The sequence below is a fragment of the Rhamphochromis longiceps genome, linkage group LG19, assembly GCF_057381845.1.
Source record: "Rhamphochromis longiceps isolate RC_006_pf linkage group LG19, R_longiceps_female_GT1.1, whole genome shotgun sequence".
Classification (NCBI taxonomy): Eukaryota; Metazoa; Chordata; class Actinopteri; order Cichliformes; family Cichlidae; genus Rhamphochromis; species Rhamphochromis longiceps.
In genome coordinates, this window is record NC_140575.1 from 21,936,515 (window position 1) to 21,956,407 (window position 19,893).

The following is a 19,893-nucleotide window of genomic DNA, read 5'->3' on the forward strand; positions in this document are numbered from 1 at the left end:
CCAAGGTAACTGTATGTGTGGGCGCGCATGTATCAGTGTGTTTGTATGCATGCGTGTGTGTTCTTCTTGAGAGGAAGAGAGAATGGGTGTAAAGAATAGAGCAGCGATGTGAACTCTGCTTTCCACTGTTGGCACGGGAACCCTGGGAGCATTCCTCCCTACACTCGATCCAGGGAAAGGGTTGTCACCATGGAGATGGCATTTGGCAGGCCTGGTCTAAAGTGAGTGTGTGTGTGTATAATCAGATGGATGGAGAGGCGATAGTAGCCTGTTCCATGTGTATCGGGTTCAAGTTGAAACTTTATTTGTCCTAGTTGGTTTCATTGCAAGAATTAGAAATAACATTACATAAAATTATGAGACTGGTATGCATAACTGTGCACACTTGCCAATGATAAAATAATTGCTTTAATTCTCCTATGTACTTAAAAGTGTGCATGGATATTTCAGTAATTTAAGCCTTTTTTTAAATGCTGTATAAAGAACTATAAGGTCATTATCACATTATTATTATGATAGTAGTAAATTGTGTCAGAACATTTCCATATTAGAATATCTAAGCAGTCCAGTTAAACAGTAAATGGTTGGCTATAGCTTTACAAGTAAATTTAATTTTGACTTGACAAACATGTCTTTCTCAATGTTTGTTGTCGTGTGTGTGTGTGTGTTAAGTCTGCCTGGTGCCTGAAGCAGAAATAAACGTGAAATCGGTGGCTATATTTACACAGATAATTTTACACAGCGGACAGGCAGTTTCATAGAGCAGGTGTGTGTGTGTTTAGGAAGTTGTCATGTTCACACTATTAAGCTGCTCTGAAAGACTTGGTTCCTGTTAAGTGAACACATCAAGGCGCACGTCCACACCCGCACACAACCACATGTGTAATATGCCCTGACAAATTAGAGACATGTATCAATGCACTAGTAAAGACTGCAGGAGCACACGTGTGCGTGTCAAGTGTGCCAACAGTCGGATGAAGGCGGCAGTTGTTGTTCGACAGCTGACCTGCTGTGCTTCCCATCGTGCATTTATTTGATCAGTGTTGTGAAGGCCGCTGACTCACCTGTTTCTGTGGCTGTGTGGCTGGATTAGATCTGAGGGGTGGGCAGAGAAAAGCTTGCAGACATAACACACACACACACACACACACACACACACACACACACACACACACACACACACACACACACACACACACACACACACACACACACACCTGTTACGTTGCCTTTTGTTCCTGTTAAACTTCCATCAGCCGCCAGAGTTTCTTCACTGTTATGCTTCTTTTTCTCCTGTCTGTGTAAGAAAAAGTAGGTTCGAACCAAATATATTCAGGAAGGATGCAGGATGCTCAACAACAACAAATCCTTTTTTTACAACTTAGAACATATTCAAAGTGACATGTAAGGGGCTATGAGTAGATTGCTGATGTGCAACATACTTGATAAGATGACCAAATAGTCTTTCCCAATGGATCATCCTGTTGTCAGAGCAGTCTGTCTGATCTAACTGGTCCCACTGTTTGAGTTCAGAACCAGGTGGATACATTCTCTATTATTGCATTCATCTGATATTGAGTCAGTGTCAGAAGGATACATCTGATATATAGTCGGTATCAGATGTTTTGGTCCAACATGAGGGAAACATTTGCTTGTTTAGCTCCTTAATACTCAATTAAGTTCACCAGCTATTTGTTTAGAATATTGTGGTGTAATGAATACAATTTAGCTGTTCCTTTTTTAATTAAAACAACTAAATTAAAAGATGTTGACATGCTTGGAAAGAGAAACTACACAAGCACATTGTCTTGTCTATGCTCAGTTATCAGATCCATTTCATATAGATTTTCATATTCAAGCTGATTATAAGTACAGCTTGAATATGAAATTCTACGCTATTTAATTATTTAATTTAAGTTGAGTAATTAACTAGTCAAAATTCTGCCTTGACGTTGCATTTCTGTTGGCCTCATGTGTCCCTTCTTGTAGGAACAGTTTGTCCCAGTGAGTGTTTTCATGTCACCTGAGCTCACTAACTTCATACGTACTGCCATGGACCGTCACTGGAGTTTTACAGTTTGTATAGCTTAGTAAATTGGTTGTTTTTATTCATTTTTTCTGTTATTTTTTTTAAATCTTTAATAGCAGGCTAATCATCACAGAACATTCAAGATTCCAGGAGGAAAATTGAAGATTTAAGAACAAGGGTTTTAGGACCAAACGGAGCAATTTTGACAGGGCAGGGTTACACTGACTGTCAGTCACAGGAAAAGAGCACACAGCTGCCTGGTGGCATTCCTTTCTGGCTCCCATTACACTCTCACACAAGTACTGTAACTCTTTATACAGAGATTTATGATAACACAAGCTCATTGCTACAGCTGAAGAGGTTGTGCAGAGGAAGTGGAGAGAATGAACTCCCTTTCATTGACCAGGATGAAAGAAAGTAGAAAAAAAAAAGAAGAAAGGGTCAAAAAGCAGGGTGGGATTTCACATGAGATAATAGGCTGGTGAGACTCTAGTGCACATTTGTTGAGTGATACAATATATTTGCTGTATAATGTTTCCCTCTGAAGCATGGAGGTAATAGGTAGCTAGCATTAGACAATGTGTGCATGTGACAGTATCTGTATCTGTGTGTGGGATCGGTATGCAACCCTGGCTTCAGTATGGATCCCAGCTGTTCCAAAGAATTCAGCAGGGCACACAGGGATCTGAGAGGAGTTACCCTAAAATACAAGGTGACTCATTTATTTTTCTGGAAAGCTACTCACACACATGCATGCACACTGAACCTTTCTGTATGCAGTATGGCTCAAACTGGAAGAAACAATAGTGTCACAAATGGAACAAATACAATAGTAGAAAAACGGTTAGTGGCAGTCATGATGCATCAAGTACAGTATGTGCAGATATCTTGTGTACTGTCCTAGACTTCTAGGTATTTGAGCTGGACAGATTTAAAATGGGTCACCCTGTACATCCTGAGGGATCCCCTCTGTGTTCGGCTTCAGATTGGTGTTGCTTGGCATCGAAAGGGTTTTAGCTCAGCCTTGGTAAATTTAAGGGAAGCCTTTCAGGGAGCATTCGAGGACACACTGCTGACAGTTTATGCTCTATTTATTCTCACTGTTAATTAGCTATTACCATCCGAGGAAATTTGTCTGTACTGTCCATGTATCTATTCAATCGCCATTCAGGAGCAGTAATGTGGTTTGATATTTCACATTTGGATATTGCTACTAACCGTTGGTGTCCATACATTAAAGAGCATAGAAACAGACAGCAGTAAATCTATTACTTCCAAAAATTCAACTGCTACTTCTGCATTATTGATTGCAGAAAACTAGATGCAGAGGTGATTACTTTAATACAATTTGATAACTGAAATCTTGGTTCCTTGTTTTTACTACTTCTCAAATGTAAGGATTTACTGTTTTTTTTTTTTTTTTTATATTAATAATTCATCTATTCTGAGAATCTGTAAGTCGAGTAAAAATGCCGAACGGTTCCTTTTTCATCCTCTCAGTTCTTAAGAGGAGCTGCTGTTTGTTCTTTCTTTCATGTGACAGTAAGCTGATGATTTTGTTTGAGAAACTTAGCGGGATAACCACATCACCTTGTATTATGGAAGATTGTCAGTAGTTGCTTTGGATTTGTGATTTTGTTTTACTGACAAAGAGCTGGATGAATGATTTAAACTCAGAGCAGTCGTGCTGTTAAGAGGGAATGTCGGAGGTGGAAAAAGGATAAACTGCATGTATCATTTCAAATTCTAAAAGACTGCTGGCATCGCTACCAGAACACTGTTAAAGAGGCAAAAAGGGAATATTTTGCAAATATTATTTCTTCCAACTGTCATAACCCACGTGTGTTATTTAGGACCATTGACACTGTTCTTAATACTCTTTTGAATGCCTGTTTGGAAGTTTCTCCTGAGATTTGCAATGATTTTCTGAACTTTTTTTATTGAAAAGGTTGTCACCACCAGGGCTCTTATCACAGCTCCTGACTCTGACCCCTCTTTCTCTGTCCCTTGCGCTGCTGTTTTCACTCAGTTTGAGCTTGTGACGCTCTCCACTTTAGAGGATGTGGTTCACCATATTAAGCCCACAGGTTCCCCACGGGATCCTGTCCCTCCACAATTCTTTAAAGAAATGTTTTCTAGTATACAACAGTATGTCCTTGACATTATTAACAGCAGTCTGTCTTCTGGTATGGTTCCTGCAAATTTCAAACATGCAGTAGTACAGCCACTGCTTAAGAAACCTGGCCTTGATCACAGTTTTAGCGAACTATAGGCCTATTTCCAAGCTGCCTTTAGTCTCCAAGGTTTTAGAGAAAATTGTTTTTAGTTAACTGAAAGATTTTCTAGATGAAAATGGAATCTTTGAGGTTTTTCAATCAGGTTTTAAAACCCTTCACAGCACAGAATCTGCATTATTAAGGGTTTTTAATGACATTCTTCTGGCATGTGATTCTGGTAACCATGTTGTTCTTGTCTTGCTTGACCTAACTGCTGCCTTTGACACTGTAGACCACAATATTCTAATTTCTCGATTACATGATGTAGTGGGTATTGGTGGCACTGCACTTAATTGGTTTAGGTCTTATTTGTCAGATAGAACTTTCTCTGTCAGCCTTCTCGGTTACGAATCGTCTTCTGCTCCTCTGTCATGCGGCGTCCCACAGGGCTCAATTTTAGGGCCACTGCTCTTTTCACTGTATCTATTGCCTCTGGGTTCTATCCTTAGAAGGCATGGGATCTCATTTCATTGTTATGCCAATGACTGCCAAATTTATTTGCCACTAAAACACAAGGATGGCATCTCCATAAAACCTCTCTTGACATGTCTAGATGACATTAAAGCTTGGTTGGCTCTAAACTTTTTAAATTTTAATAAAAAGAAAACAGAAGTGTTGGTGTTTGGACCCAGTGGTACCTCTGAGTCCTCCTCTGTTGTTTTAGGATCCCTGGAATTCTATTTTAAATCTGTTGTTACTGACCTTGGTTTTAAGTTGGACAGTGATTTTAAATTGGACAACCAAATCAGAGCAGTGGTGAAGTCCAGTTTTTATCATTTAAGGCGACTAGCAAGAGTAAAATCTTTTCTTTCGAGGCAGCACCTTGAAACAGTGATCCATGCTTTTATTTCTTCCCGCCTGGACTACTGTAACTCACTTTATGTGGGGGTCAGTCAGTCATTGCTCTCACGTCTGCAGCTGGTTCAAAATGTGGCTGCACGACTCCTAACAGGAACTCGAAAAAGAGAGCATATAACCCCCGTGCTAGCCTCTCTGCACTGGCTGCCTGTGTCTTTTAGAGTTAATTTTAAAATTCTTATGTTTGTTTTTAAATGCCTTCACAGTCTTGCCCCGCCTTACCTCTCTGAGCTTCTTCATCCCCACACACCCTGTCGGTCTCTCAGGTCAGCTGACCAGCTGCTCCTGGAGGTACCGAGATCCAGGAGGAAGCTCAGAGGGGACAGGGCCTTCTCTATTGTGGCTCCAAAATTATGGAATAATTTGCCCATGCATGTTAGAGAGGCCCCTTCACTGTCCACTTTTAAATCACGTCTTAAAACCCACTTTTATTCCTTGGCTTTTAACCTCAGTGAGACTTAGTTTCTCTTTTAATTGAAGTAGTTATTTAATTAATGATTTCACTCTTCTTTTATTTGGTTTTTATTTATATCTCATGTAATTTTATTTTACAGTTCCAATGTACAGCACTTTGTGTCAGCTGTGGTTGTTTTAAAGTGCTTTATAAATAAAGTTGATGATGATGATGATGATAAACTCTTTTTATTTAAAAAAAAAAACACACCGACTGGCTCTGAAGCAGGGTGACACTTGTGGATTTTCATTATGTTCAAAAGGGAATGCTGCTTTGAGTCTTTGAGCTAGCCCAGTGGAAATTCTGTCAACAGCTATAACGACAGGTGTCTCGCCCGCTGATTCAACACTGCCTCCCAAATTACCGCTATGAAAATATTTCAGCTTGCTTGTCCAACCCACTCACCCTGTCTGCAGTGAAATTATTTCAATCACAGTCACTTTGAGTTGTAACTTCCCACTGGCTAACTTTAGTCGGCAGGAGGAGGCAGGAACAGAGGAGGGCTCATATCCTGCAAAGCACTACGCCAAGATATGCGACATGGTTGCACTTCCCCGCCTCCCACCACCCTAATGCTCAGGACAGCCGGTTTGTTATATGTGTGTGCTTTGCCAGGCATGGCTCATGTTTCTCAGTGCAGTTTGTCAGAGCCCAGCTTGGAACAGCAGGCACCAGTGAGGCTACATCAAATACATACATTCAGAGCTGACAGGGGGACACCACAATGTTTCTTCCCCAGAAAGAAGCTACGATTTGGGATTGCATTGGGCCATAAAACAGCCCGGTACCATGTTTTTGCCTCCCGTCCTGCACTGTAGCACAGGACGTCTAAGGATCATCTTTTTACATAGAAACACTGCTGGATTACTGCCCCACAGGACAAAGTGTTGGGAGCATGAGTATAAATGTGAAGTTTGAAGGAGACCGATTTTGAGTGCAAATAATTCCTAAGGGACACTTTGCATGAAATGCCACACGTGCTGGATATTCTTTGTTTTCCTGAAGTGGTTTTCCAGTTTTGGCTCCTGGATATCTGAGCTGTTGGGTAAACCTATCATAGTCAATCCCTTTTCTTATCACTTGCTGGGCAAGCTGGTGAATCTGTAGTCGCCCTGTCGTTAGCCACATCAGTGTCCGTGTCTGGTGGGGTGTTGTGAGCCTCAGCCTCCACCATGATGATCAAGGAGGCATCGTTACGGAGGGACCCTGACCTCAGGGGGGAGCTGGCCTTTCTGGCCAAGGGGTGTGACTTTGTCCTCCCCTCACGGTTCAAGAAAAGAATCAAGTCTTTCCAGCAACAACAGGTCAGTCAGTTCAACAAGCAAGACAGGCAGGGTACAAGTGTGCATGCAATAATAATAAATAATAATTATAAGCGCATAAAGATGTGCAGATGCAAATGTATATCTGTGTACACACACATATATTAGATGCATCTGGTTCTCTAACACACACAGAGTGACATGCCAGGGACGACAAACTATTCTGAGGCAGATACCAGCTGGGTATTAATAGGCCAGGAGGTGCAGGAATAGAGTGACAGAATGAACGGTGTGAAGGAGAAGACTGCTACAGCTGTCCTGCTCAATACACAGAGTATGAAGGCCCAAGAGAAGAGACCAGGAAGTCCCTATGGGAACACAATGACTTTTGATTTAAGATGCAGTGTTGATTAAGCTCCAGTTTTGGTCTTCATATTTTAATAAGTAGCTCTGGAAAATTGGTTGCGTATCACATTTAGGATGTAGTCTAATATTGGGGTCTTGGGGTAAATTTGACCATGTAAGTTATTTGGTAATAAATTTTTTTTCTGAGGACTGACTGTATGGATGTGTCTTCTGCCACCTGGAACTTTTCTTGCCAAAGGTTAAAATAAAAGTGCACTTGTGACCGCTTTTTACTCATCTATGACTAACAGAATGGCAGGAAAAAATAGTCTCTTGTGTGTTGTTTATGAGTCACTTTGAGTTTCCAGTTCAACCTTTTACGTAGGTTCTCTATCATACTACAGTGAAGTTGTATCTTATCTACAGCTCTGGGGAAAGTTATCTATGACAGTGATTAAATTCTTCATTCTTATTTGTGCTTTTCATTAAAATGCATACAAAGTTAAGGAAGCAAGGTACGTTTTACATCTAGACTAAGACAGGTAGTTTGAATCAGTAAGCCACCAAGACTGCAGTGTTTCAGTCATTGGAACATTGTCTCAAAAAAAGCTGAAATATGATGTTTAAAGTTAGGACCACAAACAGCTAATTAACACCCATCCATGCTTGTCCTTTCCCACACATGATCTCCCTTCTCTCTTTTCAGATCCAGTCGAAACCAGAAAAGAAACCCGGAACGCCTCCTCCCGCTCCAGTTGCAACCACAGCCACACCAGCCCCCACGCCACGCTCACCCAGCCCTCCTCCAGCTCCGGTGATAGTCACCCCTCCTCCTCCTGCCATTAACATTCCCAGGTTCTACTACCCTCGTGGGCTTCCTGCCCTGGGCCCGGCTGCCAACCACGATGCAGAAATTGCTGCCATTGAGACAGTCTTCACCGAGTTTGAGGAGGAGAAGGCTGATATTTATGAAATGGGCAAGGTCGCGAAGGTAAAATCACACCTTTCCCCCAACCTGTTTTTCAGAATAGAACAATCTACATTTAATTCCAGTAAGGCAGTTGAAATGCCAACGTCCATATTGAGACTTGAGACTTCTTTACATTTCCCAGAAGGCTTTTGTTTTTCCTGAGAAATCACTGTATGTAGTGGCCTTGTTAAAACAGTGCTCTTTCTAAGCAATGCAACTCTAGGAAGCAAACGTGTTGTTCAGAGTAAGGTCATACAGGCAGTTGTTGTGTTTCCATTCAGGCATGCGGGTGTCCACTTTACTGGAAAGCACCCATGTTCTACGCAGCAGGTGGTGAGAGGACAGGCTTTGTGTCTGTTCACTCGTTCATTGCAACTTGGAGGAAGTAAGACACGTGCATATTCTTTAAAGCCTTACAAATAGAATAAAACAGATGCAACTGGGCTTTGATATCATACGTCTCTCCTCTCCTTTCTTGCAGGTTGTTGCACAGTTGCCATGACGATGCCTCAAAGTTTGTTTACTTGCTGGCTAAACCTGGCTGTAACTACTTGGAGCAGGAAGACTTTATTCCTCTACTGCAGGTAAATATCGTACCAATATAAATGAAATAAGCAACTCTGTTATTTCTGTGCTACACTATATTGTTATGACAACTCTATATACTAATTTTTTCCTGTTTGCCTTATTAGGACATTGTAGATACACATCCTGGGCTCACGTTTCTGAAGGATGCACCTGAATTCCATTCACGCTACATAACAACGGTAAATGGCAAAAACCAATGAGATCAGCTGTGTTTTTAAAAAAATATATTTATTTGTAAGATTGTGTTTTAGCGAATCTCACAAGCTCTGTTAACTGAAAAGGAATAGCAGTTCTAGACTAAGCGCCACAGTAATGAGGAAGCTCTTTATGGCCACATGTATCAATGACCTTGTTTGTTCAATAAATGTCCAAAGCTCATGACCAAAGGCAAGTAATGGAAACTAGATTAACTGGCTTCAAGATGAGAAAACTTCAAAAGTACAAGCACATTACCAGTGAATAACAGAAACATTTAAAACGTGACTGTAACAGTGAACAGCAATTAACTCTCTCAAGATCTTTTCTGTTTAATGACACTTTAATATTCTGTCCTAGGGGTGCCATTATAGTTCACCTGATTGAGTTATAATGACCCTTATACTGAAGGCTAAAGTCCTTCCTGCAGCAGCCTGAATTCACGTCTGTGCCAGACTCTGCTGTGAATACTATTCTTCCCACCTTACTATCTAGCCTCCTCTTTCATGCCAAATAAAAGCTAAAACATGCCCCAAATAAAATAATATTTTTCCATAACTACCATTTGGTCTAAAAATGATCCAATTATCCAAAAGAAATCGCTTGATGAGGTTATAAAATACAAAAAAAACCCAACAAATCATATATTCTTCCTTCACCTGCTCCTTTTCCTTATTCTTATGCCTCTGAGCAGCCCATATAGGGGTTGCCACAGTGGACATTTGCCTCCAACTCACACTAGCCTTAGCATCTTCCTCCATTATGTCAACCCTCTGCATGACCTTGATCTTTTCTGTGGTTTTTGTCTCATCTTCAACATCCTTTGACTAATATATCCACTCACCCTCCTCTGTACATGTCCCGACCATATCAGCCTTGTCTGTCTAACTTTGTCTCTTAACCACTCAATCTGATTAGCATTATAGTCTTATCCATTCTGGTGACTCTCAGCCAAAATCTTAGGTATTTGAGCCCTGGTATTTGAACTCATCTGTCTTCACTATCTCTGCTCCTTGCAGGTTCACTGTTCCACCTGCCACCCTCTTCTGTCTTGCTTCTACTGGCTTTCATTTCTCTTATCTCTAGAACATACCTCCACCTCTCCACACTCTCTTCCACCTGCTTCCTACTCTCACTATAGAACAGTATCCATAATCTCCTCTTAAGTTGTCAGCAAAACAGCTTCTGTGTGCCTCAGCTGTGGAATATTAACAGTAGAGCATGTGAGTCTTTGAATGTAGACGGGAACAGCTGTGCAAGCTGAGGGTTTGCTTTTTAAAAGTACTGAGATTTCACTGCACCGATGCGTCAGCCTACGGTGACTTCACGGAAACACTGATGCATTCCCTACCATCCCTTTCCATAGAGACACCCCCTGCATTCCCATTTTATGACACTTCCTATTCAGTTTAGACCAGCTGACGTGCTACTGTATGAGACGCTAGTAACCCATGGAGGTCCATGTACCAGAAAATGGATGATAATCCAGTGTTGTGGGTCTTCCTCTTGGCTAGATGGGGAATATTTTTAATATATCTGGATGACGGGGCTTGTACAGACCTCGTGAAAATGTCATCAGTTTTATTTTTAGTTTGACAGTTTCAGTTTTAGACCTTGCCTTGATTTTAACTTTTTAGAATCACCAATACAAAAACCACCAGATGTCAAATACATAAATTAAATTGGACAAATTAAGTTTCTATGATTAATTGAAGACAGCAAAGGCGATTGTAATTACTAAATAGGTTTATTAATAATTCTGTTAAAAGCCTTATCAAGAATTAATAATTCTCTACTCCACTGTTAAGGATATATTAATCATTCTTTGGTTAAAAGTTAATGTAAAAATTTCAGAAATTATGAAAGATGTCTCTCATAATTTAATAAACTCACCTCCTTTAGAAATATAGTGAGGTCTTGTTATTTGGAAGATATTGAATTATAGGATTAATCATGAAAAGTTTTCACATTAATCATGAGGCTTTACTTTCGTTTTATTAGCGCATTTTATGAAAACTATTATATAATAGAATTGTCTTTGTCGCTATTCTACTATAATGTCATCACAGGTGATCCAGCGGATATACTATGTAGTGAACCGGTCATGGAAAGGTCGTATCACAATGATGGAGCTACGCCGGAGTAATTTCCTTCAAACTCTGGCCCTGCTGGAAGAAGAGGACGACATCAACCAGATCACTGACTATTTCTCCTACGAACACTTTTACGTCATCTACTGCAAGTTTTGGGAGCTGGACACTGATCATGATCTGTACATTGACCCCAAAGATCTGGGGAGATACAACAACCACGGTAAGAAAACAAATCTCAGTTAAGGATTTACTTCCCCCAGCTGAAAGAGCTCCATAGCAGTTCAATTGGGGTTTTTCTAATCCTTTATATGAGCACTGAGCCAAAAATCTAATTGTCTGAATCAGTACTTAAGTGTTTGATTTTAATGTGCTTTCACTGATTTACAAATAGTGTCATCTTGTTTCTGTGTATTTACTTCGTCTTTTTATTCTCCCATTTTAACAGCATCCTCAAACAGAATCATTGAGAGATTATTTTCAGGGGCTGTTACTCGGTGAGTAAAACCCACACGTGAACAAGCATACGTAGCCAATTACTTTACTGTAATAACTGTAGAGCATCTAAATGGTTCTGCCTCTTTTCTTTCCAGGGGTAACGCTGTGCAGAGAGAAGGCAGGATGAGCTACGCTGAGTTTGTCTGGTTTCTGATATCTGAGGAAGACAAAAAAAATCCCACCAGGTATTTCAAAAGTTGTTCCGATATGTGTGTGATTGTTTAGATTAGTACACTGCAGGTATGCAACAAGTAATCTGAGTCTGTGCGTAACACATTTGTTACCTGTCTTTCCAGTATAGAGTACTGGTTCCGCTGCATGGACGTGGATGGTGATGGTGTCCTTTCCATGTTTGAGTTGGAGTATTTTTATGAAGAACAGTGTGAGAGGATGGAAAGAATGGGCATCGAGCCTCTACCCTTTCAGGATTTGCTCTGCCAGATGCTCGACCTGGTCAAACCTGAGAACCCAGGTTAGTGCTCAAACTTTCTTGCCCTTAGTCTTTTTTTTTTTTCTTATTTCACAATTACGTTTTAATCAGTAGACGGCCAAACACAACCCATTGTGCTTTTGAGACATTACACCTGCATGTGTGTTTGTTTTATTTCCTTTAGGTAAGATAACTCTGAGTGACTTGAAACGCTGCCGGATGGCTCACATATTCTTTGACACTTTCTTCAACCTGGAGAAGTACCTGGACCATGAACAGAGAGACCCATTTGCTGTGCAAAAGGTGCAAATCTTCAAAATGTATTTATAATATTCAACTATAACTGTGGATCTTCTTGATATTGTGATGATCCACTCGAAGGCATGCTTGTTAGGTTATTAGTGATTCGAAATTGTGACTCCCCACAGTGTATAATCTGGCTGGATTTTTTTCTAGTGCCATATAGCTTCTTCGCTTCTTCTTCTTATTATTATTATTTTTTTTAGTTTTATGTATTTTATCTAAAGCTATAAAACACCAATATGTATTGTGTTTGTGGCGCTCCAGGACATTGATAGTGAAGGTCCAGAACCATCTGACTGGGATAAATATGCCTCAGAGGAGTATGAGATACTAGTGGCAGAGGAGACTGCAAATGAACAGCTGCACGAGGGGTAAGGCGTAGACACGTTCACACTCATTCACGTTATTAACTAAAAGTTTATCATTTTTATTAAGAATAAAGGTGTATATTGGTTCTCTCTGTTGTGTTCCCAGGTCATTTGATGATGACTATGAATCTGAGGAGCTTCAAGTTCCTGGAGAAATTGGGAAAATGGAAAAACTGGTCATATCAGACCTGTCTGCATAAAACTTGGAATTCTTGGGCTTCTCTTTCTGGTAAACAGAAAGCAGCAAGGTGATGGAGAGCCACTCTGGATATATGCATCCATACATGGATCGAAAGACAGACAGAGAAAGGAATTCTGGCTCCTGTCTCATGATTTCTCTGTGGAGTTATTGTATTGTATGTGTGTGTGAGTATGGCCATAAACCAGTATTGTTCTGGTGTCTGGTGCAATAATGCATCTGTATTCACACAAAAAAGAATGTCCCTGCCTCCAGCTTTTTGCTCCACAGAAGCCAAAGACAGAAGTTTGGTAAGCTCAAGAAGGACTCAAAGAAAAACACTTAACTGTAAAATAATGTAATTATTGTGAATTCTCTACTGACAATCCTGCCAAAGGACAATCTTTTTAAGAATTTTGCTAAGCTCAAGTTAGACTGACGGGAAGCCTGCCATGCACACAAGTAGGCATCTAGTGGGAGAAACTGGCAGGTAGAAAAAATAATGACAATGATAGACACTGCCATTGAAGAGCAACAGTCCACTGCTTAAAAATATGACACACACTGCCTTGAGAAACCTGCTGTGTGAGCATCTTGTCACCATGTTTCTCGTAAAGGAAGCTGTTAGTCCCTTTAATTAGAGGTCATAGAACAGCTTGAGCGGTTATATCAGCACCTCCACTTAGTGGCCAGTATGTGGTACTGCATGCCATCCGTGGCCTGCACAGTGCTTGATGGCTGGCTGTCATTTCTGTGAAGGAGTTTAGTTCACCGCACAGCCTGAGCTGTTCTTTATTGTTGCAGCACTATCAGCGCTCCACCTCTGGACGCTCTCTGGAGTCATGGACAGTTATTTTCAAGCTCTACAATTTCAATGTATTAATTCTCAATCAGATAATGGTGAAAGATATGGGATATGCACATCAAGTGATGCACAATGCCAGTCATATCAAACTCTCCGGTAGAGTTGCCCAAACATTTCCACCTGTAACATTTTTAATGAAACAATAGATGTGCCTACGATTTGTAAGTTGTTCCTGCCAGTCTCATGCAACATCTCACTGTATGTTTTCCCACATCCTTCTTTTCTTTTCTTTTCTTTGTTAAACCTTTATTTTTTTTATGGAATTTTCAATTTGACAAGCAGAAGTGTAGAACAAAAACATTGGGCTTGAGTAAGCTCAGCGCACATCCAAGACAGACGCACCGATACAGTACATTACACAGAAAGCTGAGCTTTATTGTTTTAAGTTAAAAAGAGAGAACTGGGAAAAGTCATTCTGTCTTTTCATCATCAGAGTTATCTTCTCCGTTTATTCTCTCACATCCTTTTTTGAATTTGTGCACTGCCTTCTAATTCATGTGAACTGTTACTGTCGTTTAGTCTCTGCAAAAGTATCCCCTTTTTACATACCTGTTTACATCTCATCACTATTGATCATTTGTTTATCAGCGTTTCTGAAGTCCACTCTACCTATAACACACAAAAACACACCACTAAAGATGCCTTTTAATAAATAGGTTGCCTAAAGCAAATTTTAAACTCACATATGTAGTGGTATCATGCCGGCAAACCATTACGTAGATACGTTTGAGATTTCAAACAGCACTTCACTACAGTGTTTGTGGCTTTTAGAAAAAATGATTCTCTGAGCACGTGTCCGTGTTATTCAAACAACAGAAGACATGCTGAAGAGTTTCCAGTAGAACTCTCTGTAGTGTACATTGTCCTGACACTACAGTTTGTGCTTTATAGAGACTAAGATGCATAGATGTGTCACTGCTCAATTGCTGTATAGATATTCAGAAATGTCCATTCTGTACTGATATGAAGCCTTTTTTTTTTTTTTTTCAGGCACATTTTTCTTAAAATCTCTTAAAACCAGTTGTTATAGTACAACCCAATCAATGTTTATGGTTAGATGCCACTATGTGAGTTTGGTCTGTGAACCCTTTAACTCCTTTATTTACTGTAATAGCTAGGAGTGTGTTTGCACTGATAGAAGAGTGTGCTTTAGGAGCCTGTGTTGTGTAGCTCTGTTTCAAGCCGTTTTGTTGCCATGGGGATTGTGCTCCAGGATCAGTGGATGTGTGTGCCCTTGTATAACTCTGTAATTAGTAGTAGTCCTCAGTGGCTTTAAATTCACCGATATATATACATCCTTTTCTGGCATTTGCTGTACAGACTCACCATAGTATAGTTGCAGTTGAAGGGTAAAAAAGACAGCTTGCGGATGCTGCAAGGTTTTAAGGACCTTGATCACCCCACTTCTGCTTTATATTTGTTGTAAATCTCTCTAGCTTTGTAAGAAGCAATATTATAATATTATTAACAGTAATAATGAGCCATTATGGACATAACAACTGTAATATGATGGTTTGTATTACTGTGCCACTGTGTGGCTTTGGGATGGGGGGTAAATTATGTTAGCTGTGTGTATGCTTGTGTTAGACGTGCAGTGGATTTTATCAGCAGAAGTGGGTGAAATCCTCTTTTCTACCCAACCTGACAATCACAAAATTTGTAGATACAAGATATCATCTAATATAGAAACTGTTGAGACAGATTTTTCACTGCTGTGATCACATTCATTCACTCTTAAAGAGATTTCTTCACCTATACGGTATACAAGAAAGAACTAATTATGGTGATGAGACATCAAGTCTGGACGACGACTTTTTGGTTCTATGCAAAGTATCCTGGTGCTCACGCTCCAAGCATCAGGCAAGGAGCAAAGCCATGCAGGAGTTTTACTTTACTTTTAGAGGTAGAGAAAAGAGTTTATTTTTGATCTGTGCACAGAAAACTTGAGTAGGCTGAGATGTGATGCAAAGTCTGGTGGTTATTGTATTGGCATGGTTTTCCTTCTTTACATCCATCAATTCTTTCTTTTAGTCTTTCAATCTTTCTTTCTTTTTTCTGTCCTGTCTCCTGTTATTTGTTGCTTTCATTTTAAGTTTAAAAGTTTAAATAAAGATGTTTAAAAAAATATTTCCTCTTTGCTCTTTATGGTCTTATTCCATGACACACGTGTCACATTCAGACATCGTTATTCCCTCCTGTGTACACACACTTTGTGCTCTTAACGTGTTTGCATGCACTGGTGCTCAATTTTTTCATGTTGTTGTTTAATTTCATCTGTTGTAGTTATTTTTAACAAATAACATTTGACCCTATATGGCTTGTATGACGCTGCAGTGAATCAATATGCTAGCATCGGAGCCTCCATGACAAGAGCAGGAGCTAAACAGGAAGTCTGTGGTCAATGAGTCACATTGTTGAGGTTTTTTTTGTTTTGTTTTTTTCTTTTTGGATATTTATGAGATTCCCAAATTGGCAACAACCAAAAATCTAGGGTTTATTGTGATTGTAGATTACATCAGCTGAGCTGTTTTCCAAGCATACTGTTTTTGCTGCCCCAGCTTAGAGGCATGATTATACAGGTGACAAGTAAGCCAATGAGCTACACAACCTTTTTTTAATCTGTAGTAGCAAAGACAATCTCCATTGAGCTTACAGTGTCATTGTTTCTGCTCTCAGCGAGTGTTGCATTGGCTCAAATGTGTCTAAAATACTGTAAGCAATACCTAATTTTATACAATAGAACAATGGTAAGAAATGCATTCCATGAATCAAAATTAGAATACTTTATTAATTCCTTAGGAAATTATGTGACTTACAGTTACTCCAAGACAGTAACAGATTAAACTATTTAAATAATACAATATGTTACAGAGTTTACAAATTTAATAAATGGCATTAATATATACAAATCGCTCAACTAAAAATATAAAGAATATGCAGGGTGGAATATATATGATTGACATTTGACTCTAACCTGTGAACTTTCTCATTTGCTATTTTACAGTAGCACATGTGTAGGTATTGCATTGTTTACAGTGTATTAGATGAATAAGGGTGTGCAAATGAGTATGAAAAGAATATGGGTCTCTCTCTCTCTATGTTGGCGCTATGGTGGCCCCCAGCAACACTGAACTGGATAAGTGGTTAAAAAGATGGATGGAAAATGACATATATAAATGACATAGGCTTTGAACCCCTTGAATGCCATTTTGACAGTTATATTTTCATCAATTAAAAATTTAATAAACTAAAGTTTCTACAGTGATGCCAATCGCAGTGTTTGAGTTACAATGGTAACCAGCTCCTTAGCATGTTTGATGGCACTGTTGAAAAATGAGGTCAGCAAGGTTATTTTGTCATCCTTTGTGCTATATAGGTCTGTACCATGGCTCTCAAGTTGTCATGATATTGGACAAATCAGCAAAGTGACTGAAGATGAAGATGCATTTGAGAATGCAAGTATTTCATGCATTCCACTGAACATTGAAGGGTCTTTACCCTGCCAACTTCCTACTACACAGACTGATCTCTGATTGCAACCTTGTGTGAAAAAGATGGAGTTGTATCTCCTGGACATCCTACCTACCCAGTTAGGTTGCCTAAAACAGCGGTCCACAACCCCCGGGCCTCGGACCGGTACCGGTCCGTGAGTCGTTTGGTACCGGGCCGTGAGAGTTGAGGCTCAGGTGTGAAATGTATGGTTTTCAGGGTTTTTATCGGTTTTCAGCGTTATTTTGTTATCGTTTTTATCGTTAACTCTGTTTTCCTGGGTCTTTTCACGTGTGTTATGAATAAATCTTCTTTTTTTTTGGTACCGGTACTAGTTTTATTTCGTTGTATTTATCCGCGACACCTTAAAGGTCAGTCCATGAAAATATTGTCGGGCATAAACCGGTCCGTGGCGCAAAAAAGGTTGGAGACCGCTGGCCTAAAACACACGAGAAAAGACATTTTTGGACTATTCCATGTACCCAATTCTTCTAATGTTTTTAAAAGTTTGTGAAAATGTCAGGAGGCTTCATCTTGTGGGGACCATAACTTTTAATTATAATATTGTTTTAATTCACAAGTTGTGATCACACAAATTAATTGCTTCAGCTAACTGTGCTTTTAGATGAAACTGTTTTTACAGTGTTTTAGTTCCACCCCTCTGTTTTCACCCATCTTGATAAAACTGATTTGTGTAAATAGCACTTAAGAAAACGTATGTTATATATTTCTGTGGGGATGTAATTCTTGGCAAAATGAGGGTGATTGCAGGCACCGTTTCTTCTGGGGGTTTATTGTTCTGAATGCACTGATTGTTCGAACAATGGTGTAATAGCTGGCACGGTGTCACATTGTGATTTGCTCACGAGCAATTGGCCTCCCAGCGAAGGTCAGAGTGGACTGGTCATTGTTTAAAATGGCACTCTGCTTGTTTTCCACAAATGTCAGGGACAAAGAAATTAGCCAACCAGATCGCTGGCCCACCTTCTTGAGTCACAGACATTCCATGGCTGTGATTGCCAACGCCCACCACCCTATGGTGGGGTGACCCAGCCAGTGTGAAATCCCCACCGTGATGTCATGACTGGAAGGTATTCTTTAAGATGGAACATATGACATGATTGGCAAAGATGGAACAAATACAAATCTCATCTAAACACTGTGTGGGGATAAAGCTGACTGGGAAACCCACAAAATGGTGAGGCGACAACTGGAACCAATTGATCTCATCAACGAGAAGTGCATGGGCACTGTAAGGCCTTGATTAATGTAGAGTGCGGTACTTGTTCCATGCATACCAGTGATGCCAGAAACATAAGCTTTGGATAAAGCTGTCTGAGAAAGTCCTGAAAAGAGGAAGGAAACAACTGGAAGCAGTTCATCTTATCAAAGCGAGACAAAGAGATGAGCTTGGGCAAAGAAAGCCTTTGAATACGCTTCTTGTTCCAGATGCTCCAGAGATACTAAATAGAATATTAATACTATCTATTTCAAGCCAAAAGACCCCCAAAACAAGCCTAAAATGGTAAAAGAGTCCAAATAAGAGAAAAGATATAATTTGTTTTAACATTATCAAATCAAATCACTTTTATTGTCACATCACATGTGCAGGTACATTGGTACAGCACATGTGAGTGAAATTCTTGTGTGCGAGCTTCACAAGCAACAGAGTTGTGCAAAATACAATAATGTAAACAAGCAAAATACAAGAATGGCTACATCTGAAACTAATAAATATATGTGCAATATATAATAGTATATGCATTTCTGGATGTGTATACTAAATATTTTTCTACGTGTGTGTGTGTGTGTGTGTGTGTGTGTGTGTGTGTGTGTGTGTGTGTGTACACATATTTTACAAATTAAATAGAGTAAACAATAAATAAAATATATAAAATAAAATATACAGAGTGAGACATGTGCAAAACAGTGGCGTTACTGTACAGTATGGAGTGCATAATGTTAAAGTTCCAGTAGTGAAGCTGAGGTGTCTATGACGTGTTCAGCAGTCTGATGGCCTGATGGAAGAAGCTGTCTCTCAGTCTGCTGGTACGGGACCGGATGCTGCAGAACCTCCTTCCTGATGGAAGTAGTCTGAACAGTTTATGGCTGGGGTGACTGGAGTCCTTGATGATCCTCCCCGCTTTCCTCAGGCACCGCTTCCTGTAGATGTCTTGGAGGGAGGGAAGCTCACCTCCAATTATCCGTTCAGAGCACCGCACTACTCGCTGGAGAGCTTTGCAGTTGTAGGCGGTGCTGTTGCCATACCAGGTGGTGATGCATCCAGTGAAGATGCTCTCAATGGCACAGCGATAGAAGGTCCTGAGGATGCGGGGGCTCATGCCGAATCTTTTCAGTCTCCTGAGAAAGAAGAGGCGCTGCTGCGCCTTCTTCACTGTTTTGTTTGTGTGTACTGACCACGTAAGATCCTCAGCCAGATGTACACCAAGGAACCGGAAGCTGCTCACTCTCTCCACAGCAGCGCCGTTGATGGTGATGGGGGTGTGTACTTCTCTGCACCTCCGGAAGTCCACTATCAACTCCTTTGTCTTTGCGACGTTGAGGGTGAGATGGTTGTCTTGACACCAGTGGGTCAGGGCGCTGACCTCCTCCCTGTAAGCTGTCTCATCACTGTTGGTGATAAGACCCACCACTGTAGTGTCGTCCGCAAACTTCACAATGATGTTGAAGTTGT

The 19,893-nt window shown here is 40.2% G+C and overlaps 1 protein-coding gene across 4 annotated transcripts in view; it reads left to right on the forward strand.

Annotated features, from left to right (window-relative positions):
- Window positions 1-14,317, forward strand: part of ppp2r3a (protein phosphatase 2, regulatory subunit B'', alpha) — a 59,619-nt gene extending 45,302 nt beyond the window's left edge. For all 4 annotated transcript variants that reach the window (XM_085391102.1, XM_085391104.1, XM_085391106.1 and 1 more), the window contains 11 exons: window positions 7,931-8,215; window positions 8,476-8,579; window positions 8,676-8,778; window positions 8,887-8,961; window positions 11,047-11,290; window positions 11,516-11,564; window positions 11,661-11,750; window positions 11,862-12,037; window positions 12,180-12,298; window positions 12,563-12,669; window positions 12,773-14,317. In XM_085391102.1, the coding sequence (XP_085247228.1) occupies window positions 7,931-8,215; window positions 8,476-8,579; window positions 8,676-8,778; window positions 8,887-8,961; window positions 11,047-11,290; window positions 11,516-11,564; window positions 11,661-11,750; window positions 11,862-12,037; window positions 12,180-12,298; window positions 12,563-12,669; window positions 12,773-12,866 (1,446 nt within the window). In that variant the 3' untranslated portion in view covers window positions 12,867-14,317. The remainder of the gene's footprint in view (window positions 1-7,930; window positions 8,216-8,475; window positions 8,580-8,675; window positions 8,779-8,886; window positions 8,962-11,046; window positions 11,291-11,515; window positions 11,565-11,660; window positions 11,751-11,861; window positions 12,038-12,179; window positions 12,299-12,562; window positions 12,670-12,772) is intronic.
- Window positions 14,318-19,893: the final 5,576 nt, after the last annotated feature.